General features: G+C 36.3%; 1 protein-coding gene across 1 annotated transcript in view; it reads right to left on the bottom strand.

Moving 5' to 3' along the window:
• The window catches only part of LOC102383706 (CUB and sushi domain-containing protein 1), a 9661-nt gene extending 5934 nt beyond the window's left edge, over positions 1 to 3727 (bottom strand). The window contains exons 1-2 of the mRNA XM_025206343.1: positions 3688 to 3727; positions 1625 to 1669 (exon numbers count right to left, since the gene is read on the bottom strand). Of these exons, the coding sequence (XP_025062128.1) occupies positions 1625 to 1669; positions 3688 to 3721 (79 nt within the window). The 5' untranslated portion in view covers positions 3722 to 3727. The remainder of the gene's footprint in view (positions 1 to 1624; positions 1670 to 3687) is intronic.
• Between the last annotated feature and the right edge of the window lie 13068 nt (positions 3728 to 16795).

Below are 16795 nucleotides of genomic sequence, written 5' to 3'. Positions count from 1 at the left end.
ACTCTTTCCTGCTTATGCAGGGGGTCGGACTCGATGATCTATTGAGGTCCCTTCCAACCCTAACATCTATGAATCTATGAATCTATGGTTGAAAGTAGAACTATGTCCAAAGCTAAGTATATACATTCTGAGGTAGAGACAATACCCCCAAACATATTTAGGGACCTAAACATATTTAGAGACCTAAATTAATGTAATTAAGGATGTACAACAATTTCAAAATCTTAAAACTTTTCTCTTGTTCCATTTTAGTGGCACACTATTCATTGTTACAAAGCATGAAACAATAATCATTAAAGACATGCAAAATCATCATCTTTCATGTTTATAAAAAATATTTTAAATGCTATTTTTCTATAATGACTGTAAAAGAAAAGATGTTTCATGGAGGGCATGAAAGATATTTATGCACTGCGTGGTGAATGTGGTTAGAGAACTCGAGCTGTATTTTAATTAGACACTGAAACACAAGAGACCATGTGGTAGCTGATTAATGCATACCTTTAGTGTGCAGTGAGGTGAAGCCAAGGGCCTCCGTCAAACAAAGGTTGTGAGTTAATTAGCATGAATGCATAGTCTACTGTGCACTATTGTGATTACAGTATAAAGTTGATACATGTAGAATGAACTCATTTATGATCTTAGTTGACACTCTAGTTAGCAGTCTCAGCAGTGAGATCAATGATTGGTAGAAGCTCCTGAAGTCCCCTTTTATTCTGGTCAGCCCTCATGTGGACTGCTATAGGGGTCTAATTACTTCTTCCTTCTTTCCAAGTGATTGGGTAAGGATTATACAGAATATACCTATTTTATTAAAGAAAAAATTCTGCCTACAGAGAAAGAGAGCTCTTTAAAAAAATCAGGCTTTACATCATAGGTCCTTAAAGTCTTTGCATTTGTGTCCCATTCAGAGCCCAACTTCTGAATGTCTGCTATGTTCATGGCCCTCCTCATAACTGCTGTAACCTTACTTGGGGCCATGACCCCCCAGTCTGGGAACTGCTGCCTTAAAGGAGACACTGAAAATGCTTGACTGTGAAAAAGACTTACAGGACACATTTTTTCTTTCAAACTTCCTCCATAATGTCATATTTTATACTTCTGATGGAAGCATATAATAAAACACATGTAAAACTCAGTTCAAAATCCATCCAATTTAATGGAATGGAGAGCAACAACATTTCTAAAAAGTAATTTTCTGTGAATTGGAAGAACATTCATAACATGAAAGCTAGATGGATTTTTGATTGAACCTTATATAAATAAATTCTACCTCGGTATAAGGCTCTCTGATACAGCACCCTCTGATACCAAAATGACCTCAACCTTGCTTCTTGTCTACATTAAACCCCATTACCCTTTCAGTTTAACAGCATCTTTGTACAACTTTCTTGAGGTGGAGTTGTATAAGAAATTACTATGTAAGAATGAAGCTAGTCCGGAAAGAATTTCCAAAAGCAATATTTATATGCCACTTGTTTTTATGAATATTCTGGACATTTATCTTCCTTTGTGGTCAGTAATGGAATAATTAAGCTAAATATTAGAGTTTTGTTACCCATAATATAGTAGGGTACAAGTCAATTTAATTTATTTAGATCTAAAACTGTGCTGGTATACAAACCTGGAGTTTTAGTTATTGTTTCATTAACTTCTCTCACTCCTTTACCTACAAGTAAAAAGACAAATTATCATTTGCATGAACATAATTATTTTTTTATAGAATGCTACAACATAATGCTTGATTGAAGCAATTATCCCTTTGCCAGTAGGCCTAATTTTATTATAGAGGCATCTAAAGTCTAGAACACACTGCAGATTCTAACCCATATATTTTCACACATTCATCAGGATAACAATTCGTCAGCACTACCATTTTTAGCCTGGCAAGTTATTTGTCTACTCAGAAGTTTAATGTGTTTAGGCCTAACATTTATTGGTTTTGTATCAGCCTTAGAGCTATAAAAGAGAGCCTTATAGTGAGGAAAAAATCTTGATATATGCAGGCATAATAATTACTAATTTTTTATAATGTGTAAACATAAACTGAAGGTGGTTTAGAATTGGAACAAGCTACCTAGAGAAGTTGTAGAATCTCTATCCCTGGGCATTTTCAGCAGCAGGTTAGACAGGTACTTGACTAGGATAGTTTAATCAGGAATGCTCCTGCCATGAACTAGATGACCTGCTGAGGTCCCTTCTATACTTTCCTATCATGTTAAATGTAAAAATTACTACTGGTAAATAACAATAGGTTTACAGAACAAACCAAAAAAAGAGACTGTTTAGGTGCAATGGACCAGAACCCAAACATACTTAAATTAGCACAGATCCATTTAAATCACTGGATCTATTTCAATTTGCACTAGCAAAGGTTTGGATCCCATATTTTTGAACATCTTAAAAATCCCAGAATCTGGAATTGTTCTGTTGCATGCTTTTTTCTCACAGGAATTCAAAGTGAAATGGTCCCTGTACATAGAGTACACAAAAGGCCTATGAACCACTTATGTTTACTTTAAAGAAATTATTGATACTTGTATAGTGCTACTTTTGTATTCCTTGTTTTCCCAGGGGATTAATTTTATCTATGGCTCTTTCTGAATTTCATGAAAATATTAGCACTACTAGAAAATTGTTCTCTTCTCTTGTAGATTATTTTTAAGGCCAGCAAACAATATAGAGGAGGAGAGAAAACAGTTTTAACTTCATTTGAAGGGTATCCCAAGTTACTCTCCACCACGAGTAGTAATATACCGGAGCAGTGAAATATTGTTATTCAGGGAGTGGACAAAGAGCTTTATGCCTAGACCACAGTTTATTGTAGCAGTGTTGAAAAAGAACAGCATGACAGAACCTTGGAGTAAACCCACCAGTTGTCTGTACATTAATACTGTTTTCATTTGTTTTCTACCGTTGCCTAAATGTCATATGCAGGTAGTTAGTCAAGATCTCATAATCTTTTTATTACAAACATTAACATCCAGAAAGACCCAGAGACATAAAACCACACACATTTAAATAAAAAGGCCAAATTCTGCTCTGAGAATTCAATATCCAGAATTACACTACTGGTATTATATGACATTGATGCTGGTGTAACCAAAGTAGAAATTGGCCCAATGGCTTAGTTTCAGTTTCTTTGTGTTGGGTTGTTTGAGATTATTTTAAAAGAAGCATGTCCTTCATGAATAAAAAAAAAATGATGTAATTTATTCAACATGCCTCAATGACTCTAAAAGCCAGTCTGCTATGAAATAACTTTATAATTTCTTTTTTTAACTAAAAATTGCTACATATGTATGTTAAACACTGAAGACATATGCAAAGACTGAAACACAAAAGGAGAAAAAAGTGCCCAGTAAAGAGTTATATTCTGTTATTTAGTTGGCCTTTAATACCAAAAAATACACAGTGATAAGTGATATTTTGTGTTACTTCATTTCTCTTTATTAACTGTATATTTAATGTTTTTCCTCATTGAGTTTAGACTGGTGTTGAAAAAAGTTTGGCTTTCTCTGTTTCTGTGAAGCTCTTTTGATTATATGTCATTTTAGAGATTTTAAATGTTAATGTTCAATAAGCAAAATCAAACTAATATACACAATAAAATCAACAGAATTATGCTAAGAAAACAATGTAATGCAATTAAGTACAATGCAGTGAATCACTTGATCAATGACTTACTTTTACATATCGGTGATTTTCCTGTCCATTTCATATCTGGTTTACATGTCCGATGTTCTGATCCACCAGCAAGAAAAAATCCTGGCTGACAGGTGTATACCAAAGTGTATCCTAATGTAGGAAGATCTATCGCTTTCACATCCACATGCGCAGGTGTCTCTGGTTGTCTGCAAGCGTGAGCTGAAAGTGTTTTTTTTTTACAGTTAGAAAAAGCTGCAGGATCTATGTACAGAATTTAGAACAAGCACATGTTAACTCATTGCCTTTCATTAGAAAAACTTGCTACTCTTTAAGTGACAAGTAATTTTCATGTTTTGACCAGAAATAGCACTAAGACTCGGGCTGCACTGTAGTGGAAAGTTGGAACTGATGATCTCCTCATATAAACTATTTCTGCACAATATATTGAAATGTAATTATCATAGGAATAATAGGAAACTAGGGCTGAAAGGAACCTCACAAAGTCATCTAGTTGCTCAAAGGAGGATCATTCCAGACTAAATCATCCCAGCCAAGTATATGTCTAACCTGCTTCTGAAAGTTTCCAAGCATGGACACTTTATGAAGGTAAAGAGTTAAAATGAAGAGAAACCAAGGTGCATGTCATTGCAAATTATGCAGTAATGAGTATTGTGAATTATCGTACTGTCAGAACTTCAAGTATCCCCTGTAATCAATATCTCAGAAAACCTTGAAGATTACAGATGGGCTATTGTCTAAATAAATTAATTGTAAACTTAAAATGAAACTGTTTCCATAGAAAGATTTTTTATCATAGTACACTGTATATAACACATATCACTTTCAATTTTTCTATTTTTCTGAACTACTTTGTTCATTTGTAACATCACAAAGTTAATTGAAACAGGGTAAGAATCTAAGGTTACTCTAATGGTTTATTTTTGTGTTAGATGAGTGTATTTTTCAACCATCATGCAAATCCCAATAGTAATCAAATATGTCCCTAACCAGAGCCCAGAAAACTGTTAGTCTTATTTTATAGTTCATAACATTTTACCCAGCAAAACATTATTTTGCATACCAGGGGCCATATTCTGCTCTCAATTTATTAGTGCAAATGAAAAAACTACTTTAATTTCAACCTTAATTTCTACATTAATGTACTAGCATTCCATACACACCATTTTCCCAAAATCAGCCTTATGAAAAGGAGGTGCATGTCTTAAGTGTGGAAGCTGATTTTCTTCTCCAGAATAGAAGCAGACAGGAATAGAAGCATGAAGACAACGTGCTTCAGAATGCCTCCCATCTTCTCTTCCCCTGCCAGTAAGCAGGAGAACAACCCAATGTTAACCCTTTCATAGCTGCTCTCAAACTAGAAGCATTGTTTGGTTGAATTACTGCTACTTTGAGAGTGACTATGCCTGAACTGTGCCCCTTATGCTTGCTGACAGGGAGAGAGAACCTGGAAGACATTATGAAGTGATATGTTCATGGTATCTTCATGAAAAAAGCCATGTTAGGCCATGACTCTGGAAGACATCTCTTTTCTACATTCTGCCTTTTAAAAACAAGATGTGCATTTTAGTTGAGGGGGTGTGGTATGCAAGAAACTATGGTTATGACTTTGAACTGGTGAGAGCAGAATTTTTCCCAAAAGCATTAATATAATTATTGTGAGCACCATTAAAAGGTATCGCCAATGTCTACTGCACAAAACATTTGGAATACTGAAACAATACTGGACGCAATGAAGTTCCTGAAAATACATTAAAAGGCATGACAACAAATCAGATAAATTAGGATGAAATAGGGTAATAGTCTGACTAGATGGGGACATTTTGGATGATAAAAAAAAGAAAAAGAAAAATGGTTTAGCCTCTCATTTTGATATACTCACTATGCCTGGTTCTTTCATGATAGGTGCCAATCAGAAATTATATGATTAATTACAATTAAAAAAATAGATGGACACTAACATTATGTCAGTTAGATTCAGCTTGTATCTGTGTATCTTATGTATTGTAGGTATGTAAATATTCAGAAAATCCTAATGATTAATTGCAGAGAGAAATGCAGAGAAGCACCACAACAGTGCGTTACCTGCATAACCACGCTAAACAATGGAACTAGTAATGAGGAAGACAGTCTTTTATCCTGCCAAAACACACTTTCTCTGCAATTAAAGCATAGATAAATTGACCTAAAATTACTTAATAACACTTTGAAATTAATTAATCTTTAGCAGTACTGTGAACTGTTTTTATACCCAACAATTTTAAACAGGAAATAACTGTGGTGAACTATACATTGTACCTGTTGATAAGCACAGTTTTTTTCCATGATTAGTATTCCATATTAGCTATTGTGGGATTTAAAAGTATTAATTTATTACTCTGTCAAAAATTGTGTGAGACCAAAAATGTATAGAAAGAAAGTACTTACGAATGCATTCTGACTGTATGCCACTCCAAGTTAAGTTTGCAAGGCAAGAACGAGTTGTGGAGCCCTGAATATGATAGCCTTTTCTACATCTGAAAAAGACTGTGCTCCCAACCTAGAGGATCAAAAGTGGAAACGATGACAGAAAACAGGAAATCAGCCTTTGCCATCAATTTGACAACACAGTTATAGGCTACTTGCTTGATTTTAGGAAAATATTTTCTGTGTGTCATCAGTTTGCCTTTTACAGTGTTAGAATTTTTCCCTATGGAATAAAAGGTTTAGCAACTGGTCTCTTTCATAACAGTGAAATTGAAGTTATCTGGAACTGAGAAGTGGAGAAAAGATGGGAAAACTTGAAATAAAAAAAAAAAGATGACACTCTATACCTCTCAGCCTTTCAGCCTGCCAATGTGTGACAGAAGCAAACTGAAAGTGTGACAAAGGACTGAAATACAGCTATATTTCTCATTCACCAGATTATCTCTATTGTAATATATATGATTATAAATGTATTTTACATATGGTTCTCAATGTATCATTTTATAACCATTGTTTAAAAAGATATCCTGGCCTGTGCAATCACCTACCATTAAATCCATAGAAAATTAATTTTAATTTAATTTAATTTAAATGCATTGTTTGCACTGGATTTGTGATCATTTACTACTTGAGTTCTGCTGGAGGTGTTCAAGTACCACAGTACTGATAGCTACTACTGAAAGCTGCATTTTGATCAGGTGGGATATAACCTCTATTATGAAGGGTAAAATGCTAGCCTGAAAGTGAAGAAGGCTGTTCTCTAAGAAACTGTCATAAAGAGAAGAAAGCAATCATTTTCTTTAGAATCCTGTTGAGGAAAATAAAATATGGAAACTGGGTATGACTTTGCAACTGACAACTGAATTTTTTTTTTCATAATGGAAGTGGTAGAAAGAGATTGCTGGGAAAGTTTTTGTACAGATGGAATTGATGGTACTGAAAAAAAAAGTCCATGGCAAGGCTTCAAGGTATAACAACTGAGGGTGAACAGCTGTCCAGTTATGGATTGGTTTTGTTGGCTGAGGAGAGTTGGTGATAGTTTCGCTGAAGGAGAAAGGAAAGAGCTGGAGGGGTTAAATCTAAATATATATAGATTCATAGATTCATTTATAGATTGTAAGGCTGGCAGAGACCTCAGAAGATCATTGGGCCCAGCCAAAGAAACATGTCTAGATGGAAATGAACAATAGTAGATGTATAATAATAATACTTTTCAGTTATGATTGTACATAGTTTTACAATGGCTAAGTTGATCTGGATATAGACACTACACAGGTGTGTAAGAACTGTCATTCCAATAAATAAAATAGACATTTAGAGAGATACTAAGGGAAAATTGTCCAAGACAGGCCCTAAATGTAAAGCTCTATTCATCCTATATAACTTTATATAAGTTAAAGAAAGGTAAATTGGTTATTATAGATGTTCAGCAACTGCAACTCCAGATAACTCTTAAAATTAGGCCACTTTCTTTGAGGTCCAACTTAGAGGCATGAATTTATACACTCAGGTGTTTTACAGTTTTTTATCCAGTATCCTATCTATAAACACAGGGAGACAGAGATAGTCTATGGAAGAGACTAAAACAGAACCCATATATACCTCATTCTATGTACTAGTTTCTTGTAGAAAATGTCAATTATGATATCAGTGAGTTGCAATATGGGTACCAAAGAAATCTGAAAGTTCTTGTCCAGAAGACATTTTAAAAGTCAAGGAAAAATGAAGCATCTTTGTTCACACCAGTAACTGAGTTTGGTTTCTTTCTCCATACTATAAAATAAAATGAGGTAATACATTCTTCATCTAGCTCATCAAAATATGGTCTGAAAGAGGGAACCATCTATGAAAGTCAGAGTAGTGAAGAAAATAAATGCAGGTAAGATGAATTATGGTACTGGTAGGCAAGTGAGAAACACCATGAATAACTCTTCTTCAAAGCATCTTTCTCTAATGAGGGTACTCGCACATGCCCTGCTAAAAATTAGTCTGTAGCAGTGGATAACTCATTGAAACCAGATGCCCTAAAAGCCATCTCACTTGGTGAATGCATTTATATTTCAAGATTCAATTACTACTACTTTGTTATTACTAGGAATGAAAGCACATACCTCTGGAAACCTAAGTCTATAAAGGGTACTAGGAGTGGTAGAAAGTGTGTTGGAGTATTTATGATCCAAAAACTAAAATTTACTGCTCATGTGGGTAGATGAATAAGAAAGAAGAAATGCAATATAATGAAGCTATACAGAAAGAGTAAAGCTGAAGTTGCAGGCTTGTCAGGGTAAGTGACAAGCTAAAACCACTCAAGAATGGCAGATTGAGAGAGAACTGGCAAGTCCAGGAGTTTCATAGGTTCATAGTACTAGTCAGAGGACTCTGTTAAAGAGAGGCTATTGTAAACTTCCATTGCACACTTGCAAATAATACCTGATGGAATTTACTTAATAAATGCTAATCTTTCTGAACAAAGAACTTCATTGACCCATTATGTTTTTATGTACTTCTGTCACTTTTTTAGTCATTTTCAAGATCGACACTTAATATGCTAATAACTCAGGTACAATAAAGAGATTATAAGGACACACATCAAAGAGAAATTTTATCACCATGTACAACAACTTTAGTTTCTGTATTTCTATATGGAATGCAATGTGGTTTACTAATTACGTGAAGCCACTTGAGGCAAATCTACATCCCTCAGTGCTGTGGGATACTGCGCCTGCTCCTATGCTAACAGGAATAGCACGTTTCAGGAATGTGTTAGTCCTGAAATGGAGTAATGTAATCACCATAATGTGGCCCCGTCTGCAAGCCAATTAGCTTAATATTAAAAATAACTTAAAACAAACCCTGTGATTTTTTGCGGAAAATAAAGATCTGACAGTGCTAAGCCTTGTATTCAAATGCACTCTAATTTGGTACGTTCATAAATAAAATGGTCATTACCTCATATCCCCTGGAACTGTTTTGTATTCCAAAATGTGGCGTACCAGGGTCTGCACAAGTGTTATGAGCTGGATCTAAAAAATAAAATGGAAAACACAGAAGATAGTTACTGTTATAAGAGTGAGTTTCCTAAAAGTCTTTGCAAAGATTACCACTCTGCCAATTCCAATGAATACAAGAACCACTACTGATAACCTCAGTGTATTTTTATATTAGGTATTACATCACTTTACATTTTCAGAGATATATTTCAATTCTTTTTATTTTTCTCTCAGTGTGTCACCATGATCTAAAAGTAATTCCTGTAGATTGTTATCAGAGTAGACATTTCCATATTGGGATTTTCTTCATTTTTCCAGAGCTAACCTCTTTAACTTTTGTTGAATACATAGTGTATTCCATCAAAGGAAAGCATTATGTATTATGCAGATGGAATATTCAGAGGAAACTTTCCATCTTGTTTTTACCTAAGAACTGTGGAGATGTAAAGTCAAATATCTGAAAAAATAACATTATTTTCCCTAGCAAGTCAACAATTAAAGTATTCAGCAGACTCCCTTTTTATCAACTCGAAAACTCATGTTTTTTAAAAAAAGACCCAGGCCTCAGATGTGTCTGAGGTGGATGTGGGTGCAGAACACTGCTCACGTGGGTCACCAGCATGATTTAAAGCAACTGTTCCAAGCCACACCACTATCATTCCCTGACTAACATGACATCTGGAAATGCTCTATCATGTCCACTAGGTGATCAGCATGGGAGGCAGGTCTACATAAGAGCTGCCAGCTATACTGGAGGGATTATCTTTTGTGTGGCTATTCTGATTTTGTGTGGCAATTTTGAAATAAAGTGCTTACATCTTCGCATAGGATCTAGGCCTATACTTCATCTAAACCATTTTCCAATGCTCTGAACCTATTTTTGTAATTTTATAATCTAGTAATATGTTATTTAATATGTTAAATAATATGTTATATTAATATTATATTAATATTATATTATATATATATAAAATATTATATTGTTATATGTTATTTAATTCCTGCTCAATTTCCAATTACAGTCCTAGTCAGACACTTTCATCATCTTATCAGTATGACACACAGTGCACTAATTTTCGAGGGAAGGTCTAACTGCTTTCAAAATGCAGAACGATGGGAACGTAACACATGAGGTTAAAAAAAAAGTACTTGAGCATCCAAGGGACTTTAACTTCATCATTGGTTAGCCTGGCACAGTTGATAATAGTAAAATGAAGTAGAAGTTTCCTCTCCTAACAATACCATTTTCAAATACTACAGATGCTCTAATGTGAAACAAGTTTTGTTGCCATAATACTAGAGCTGGGTGAGCACGGTGCATGAGGGAGGCTGTATGAGATATATATACTCTTTTGAGTGCAATATATTAAGAATAGTTATGTATTGCTTCCGATAGAAAAACTACTAGAAATTGATACTCCTGACCGTCTTCAAAGTTAATCCTTCATTATCAGGCAGGTGTATATTTTTCATCAAAAAACTATTCTTCGTTCCTGAATACACACGTACCTGCTGTCCACATTCTCTGGATTTGAGCTATGGCCTGCTGTGTCAGCTTTTCAAAGAAGTCCATAGCTTTTTGGGCCAGTTCTACAGTAGAGTAGATTCATTCAGAAAATATCAAGGAGGATTTCTTTATCATTTCACAAAAATCACTGAGAAAATTTCTCTATTTCCAATTGGCAAAATTCTGATGTCAGCCAGAGTTAAAGTATTGAGAAATTATCTCATTTGATATGATTCTGTAGCCTTCTGAAAATCTGTGACTGCAATCAACAGGAGGCTGAGCACACCCAGATGTTTCAAATCTCAGCAGATCAGGCAGGTATTGACTATCATTAATATTTTAAATTATGTCATTTTGCAAGCAATTTTCACAAGCTTGAAAGTATCATTTTAACTTCAGACTTGATCTTGATCACTTCTAAATTCTTTTAACTCTCAAACCACAGGATCTGACTTGTAATAGTCTAAAATTTGCTGTATATCTAAATGATTCCAAAAATAGCTGGAACATGTGTGTGCACGTAAACTTGACTTTCCTTATTTCCAACAAGGCAAACTATGAAGTAAATTGACTAATGGCTTTAAACAGAATTGTATTTATCTTCAAAGTGATGTACTTTCAGTAAAACCTATTAATCCTGATCTGAACTTATACATAGAAGTTTTTGTATTTGGAAAGCCCATGGTTAGATTTATCAAAAAATAATGTATTGTAATATGAATGTAATGTATGTACAGCAGGAGGAACTAGGCAGAAGTCTGCAGAGTTGTGCTGACTTAATTTGGACTACAAATCCCAGAAGCCCCCAGTAAAGGGAAGACAAGCAGCATTCAGGTGGTACCTGGTCATCCCTACACAGAGGAGTACACAGTGGAGCTTGGTCAGCCAGGGACTGTGGACTGAAGGATCTGGATTCAGACTTGGGGGTGGCTCCAAGCTGCTGTCTGAGCATTCTAGGCTTATTTGCAGGACACCTCCAGAGGTTGCAGGAGGGGGGCAGAATTAAGGTGCTAAGTATATGTTACCACTGTGTTGATTTTTCTTCACCCATTGGTGTGTGACCCTAACCCCTGTGATTGTCTATATAAAAGTAGTAACTCCTCTTTGTTTTTTGTGTCAGCTTCTGGGGCTGCAGGGTTGGCACAGTATTATCTAGAATGGGTTGACAAGTTATGGTTGCCAGATGGATTACCACCAAGCAATTGGATCTGATCTGCAAAGCCCACACATCCGTGGCAGTTCGGTGGTTGGCGATGTTTGCAGCATTTCTGTGGTAGGTCCACAGTGTGGGGTGCAACAACACTGGGAGGAAAGCAGCAGCAGCATGCTTTTGGAGCTAGGTCTGTTAAAGAGGCCTGCCAATTTATTGCTGTTGGTGCTTGATCTAGACTATTTTGACTAGAAACCACATAACTAAAAATGGCGTGTAACAGTAATTGTTACCAATGCATGCTGGCTGAATTCCACTCCAAGTACCATCTGCTTCACAGACTCTTCTTGAAGATCCTATCAGGATAAAGGGGGGTTTGCACTGAAAAGTGACTTCAGATCTGTAGGTGAAACTTTTTCCATTAAGACGTCCTTCTGCTGGTGTACCAGGATCTCCACAATATACAGCTATTAAAAAAAAAAGAAAAGGAAGAGGAGAGTTGTTCCAAGAATAAAGCACAGTGCAATTAATGTTTACATTTGGCATGTATTATTGGTGTTACAAGGGAATCAGATGCTATTACTTGCTGATTACTATTATGCACAGAGACCAAGTACAAACGTCAATACACTATATTCATAATGGTGCTCATAACTAAATTCCACCATTCTTAGGAATTATATTCACAATATACACACACAAAATAGGTGCCTTTAATTAAGTGATTAAAATTAATTTATGTAAGTATCTTTGAAAGTATTGTCTTGTTGCCAAAGCTTCCCTGTTTTAGTGTTTGACCCTTAAAATGTGACCCAATTCCATATTAGTAAAACCAGTAGTGATAGGGGGGAAATCTTGCCTCCATTTAAGTCAGTGGAAAAACTTTTTGTGTGTATTTGATATGGTGGTTCAGAGAAAGCAGCATAGCTCAAGCATTTAGGGCTGCAGCTATACAAAATGCTGATTCTGCAGTCGTTACTGGTGTTAGTGCACAGTAGCATCACTGAACAGCTTTTTTGTGACACTGACTGTGCAGTAGCTCATTACTAACTCTCAGTGACATTGTATCATGCTTTCAGCCACATGACACTACTATGCAGTAGTCATGGACTATTTCACAGTCAGTGTCTTATGTAGATGTGGCCTAGGCATATTAAAGGAGCACTGAAAAGAGGCCAGGGATCAAAGAGAACATTTCAACAGTAGAGGTGAGGGACAACACTTAGACAAGAGTTCATTAGGGAGAATAAGTGCCAGACAGGTGTTGGAGAGGTTGTAAAGAAAACAGCGAAAAGAAAAGGAGGTAAAGGAATAAAAAAATATACTAAAGTTATGAGTTAAAGGATTAGGGAGGATGAACCTGTCAACAGAAAACAGAAAAATGAGTAATTCAGGAAGAAATATAAGGAGTTCAATTTTCAGATATCTTGACTTGTATTGTCATTAAGACATACAAACAGAGAATCATAGAAAATTAGGGTTGCAAGGGACCTCAGGAGGTCATCTAGTCCAACACCCTGCTCAAAGCAGGACCATCCCCAACTATATCATCCCACCTAAGAATCCGTCTAGCTGGGCCTTAAAAACCTCCAAGGATGGAGATTTCACAATCTTTTTGGGTAATCCGTTCAAGTGTTTTACTACTCTCCTGGTGAGAATGTTTCCCTAATAACTAACCTCCTAATAACTAACCTAAACTTCCCTTGCTGCAACTTGAGACCATTGCTCCTTTTTCTGTCATCTGCTGCCACTGAGAACAGTCTAGCTCCATCCTCTTTTAAACCTCTCTTCAGGTAGTTGAAGGCTGCTATTACATCTTTTCTCACTCTTCTCTTCCCTAGACTAAATAAGCTCAGTTCCCTCAGCCTCTCCTCAAAAGTCATATGCCCCAGCCCCCTAACCATTTTTGTTGCCTTCTTCTGGACTCTCTCCAGTTTGTTCACATCCTTTCTGTAGTGGGTGGCCCAAAACTGGACATGTTACTCTAGATGTGGCCTAATGAATGCCAAATAAATGGGAGTAATCACTTCCCTTGATCTCCTGTTAAGGCTGTTAGGCTTTTTCACAACCAAGGCGCACTGTTGGCTCATATTCCCCTTACTGTCCACTGTAACCCCAAGGTCCTTTTCTGCAGAGCTGCTGCTTAGCTTATTGATCCCCAGCTTGTACCAGGCATGCAGTACAGCTATCAGAAAGACAGCTGGAAATGCAAGTCTGAGCAGAGAATAAAAAGTCGAGGTGGGGATGCATTTCTCTGCCCACTAAAAAGTGGTGCAAAGCCATGGGATCAGATAAGGTTGCGGGGGATCTTAAGTAACCAGAATTGAATAATCAGAATCTCTGTCTTCCATCTGTACCTGCTATAGCAAGCAGCTTAGTGCCATTATTTCATTCTAGGTATGGATTTGTTACTGAGTCACTGAAGACACTGGCACCACTGAAATTACATTCTTTTTATCTATCCTCTTTTTCTTTGTTTCGATGAGGGAGTCTCTTGATTTTATTTTTTCTGCCTCTTCTTTGTTCTTCTAATAGTTCATGTCCTATATTTGTCCCTCTTAACTCTACTTTTTGTGAGAAATGAAGAGACTGTAGCCTGAGGTAGCTGGTAATATACCCTAAACATCATATAGTAGCAATTTACCACAACAAAACTTACGAAGACATTGAGGTATGTCTCCCCTCCATACACCTCGTCCTTCACATGATAGAATAGCTGTATTGGACAGCTGATAGCCTTCTGCACAACTGTAACTTATACTGGCACCCCATCGATAATCTGATCCTTCCACTTTTCCATGTAGCACTTGAGGAGGTGAGCCACATGTGACAGCTGTCATCACATAGAAAAGAATCTTAAATACATTTTAAGATTAATAGTAAATGTTCCATTGTGTCTGATTGTAATTTTTAATGCAAAGGGGAAAAAGGTACCATTTATATCCAAGGTTCAAACAAGTTGTGACAGAGCAATAAATTAAAAATGGAATATTCAAACACCATTTGTTTTTAATTTATACCAGTTATTAGTTCTCTGTTTTAGGCAATACCTAAGGAGAAAATCCTAAAACTTTTAAACCTGCTTTTATTCACTTAGGCTCCCATTTTTAAAGTCCTCTATGGCCTGAATCACACAACAGCTATTGACTTTAGTAGAAATTATGTAGCTACATTTTTTTTTAAGTCTTTTATAGTACGTAACTATGTAGGGCCCATAACTATGTAGGGCCCATAGTTTATTTCCAGAGAGTACTGAAAATTATGGAAATTCAAACAAATTTTGTCTGTTTTTTTAAAGGATTTGATTGCTAAATATTGCTTCTTTCAACACACAAAGCAAATGTAAAATAATCCAACCACTGCCTTCAACAGCATAATACATAAACAAGTCAGTCAACTGCATAATCCAAAGTTTAATTAATAAGTTAGACCCTAAATCAAGCCTCTGAATTTATAATTTGTAGATTTGGTAAATCCATTTCATCCTGGATTATTTAAATTGCAGGGAATGCTTCTGGGTGTCCACTTTTCCATTATCTGAGGCTGTCTCCTGGGCTACAGTACTACCCAGAATTTCATACTGTCACTAGATTCTGCCTCATTCTCCAGAACCCCCTGATCCCACAGCTCATAATGGGGCTTAGAAGGAGGTGTTATAGGTGTTTTCCATAGTACCTTTGCCATGGGAATCCTGTTTCCACCAAAAACTTGGTGTTATGTCCCTCGGGCTTTTTTAACTAATGCAGTGCACTGAAAAGGTGGGCATGAATCTTGCCTTTGTATTTTTAAGCTACTGCTCTACTAATACTTTTTTACATATAGATCTAGTTCTAATAAATTGCAATATGCTGGTATTCAGTCTGCCCCTTCCCTGCATCTTCCTAAAAGGCACAAAATATATGGTCTAAAGCTTTTATCAACGTGTCTTAGTATATTAATGGTTTTCATTTTAATTATGTGAATTCTTCTCTAACATAAATAGTAAAAATATACTACTGGATTCCATACAAACTCAGAATAGTAGTTTTACATTACTTAAATGAAAAAGCAAACCTTTGCAGATTGGTTTACTCTGGTTCCAAGTGCTATCTTTTGTACAGCGTATAGTGGATGAACTGGCAGGCTCCATCAAATAGCCAGGGTTACACTGATAGATGACAGTCTTATTAAAGGTAAAATCATTTCCAAATTGAACACCATTTGCTAATGCACCTGGATCTCCACAGCTGATCACTGGTGAAGAAAAAAGAAAAAATATATTCTTTTTCAAAAACCATAAAAACCACATTAAGCATACATAGGCACCCAAATGATCCTTTTGCTAGAGTACAAGAGGAGAAGAGGAACTGATCAAGAAGTTTTATATTAAACAGTATAAGATGAAAATGCTTATATTAACAACATATTTTCTATTCAAAAGGACTCAACTCTGCTGGATCAAATTCTGCAATAATTTACAACATTGTACATGTATTAAAATGTAACATTATTGGATTTAATAGAGTTATTGCATTCATAGCAATGTAACTGAGACAGGAATCTTCGTTTTGTTTCCTTATCATAAATTAGATGTTTTTCCAGAGTCTGAGATGTTGATGACACGATATTTAGCAAGATTTATTGGAATCTGACAGGGCTACAACATGAACACTTCTGCATCTATGGTTTAGGAAAGGGGTTTTCAATGTTTTTAAACTAGTGTATCCCTTCTGGTGGCAGCGGCCAGATGCAGGGGAGTGGGGGGGATTGGTGTTCACAGGTGGCGGCTGTCCCCACACCCACCCACTGCTGCTGCCATGCGCCACTTTTCCACAGCTGGTTGTACATGCGGCTCCACAGGTTGCTGATGGGTCTCGCATGCGGCAAACTGTACGCTGCCCATCAGCAGCCCACAGAACTGCACATGTCACTCACCATGGAAACATGGTTTGTGGTGGCGGTAGTGCCATGGGGTGGGGCGGTAGTGGCTGCATGGGAGCCTCTCCCCTGTGTCCATCTGGGCAGGTGGAACCTGTC

Source organism: Alligator sinensis, unplaced genomic scaffold (genome assembly GCF_000455745.1).
Source record: "Alligator sinensis unplaced genomic scaffold, ASM45574v1 scaffold52_1, whole genome shotgun sequence".
Taxonomy (NCBI): Eukaryota; Metazoa; Chordata; order Crocodylia; family Alligatoridae; genus Alligator; species Alligator sinensis.
The sequence above is the reverse complement of the archived record's forward strand: the minus strand, read 5'-3'. Positions and strand labels throughout refer to the sequence as shown.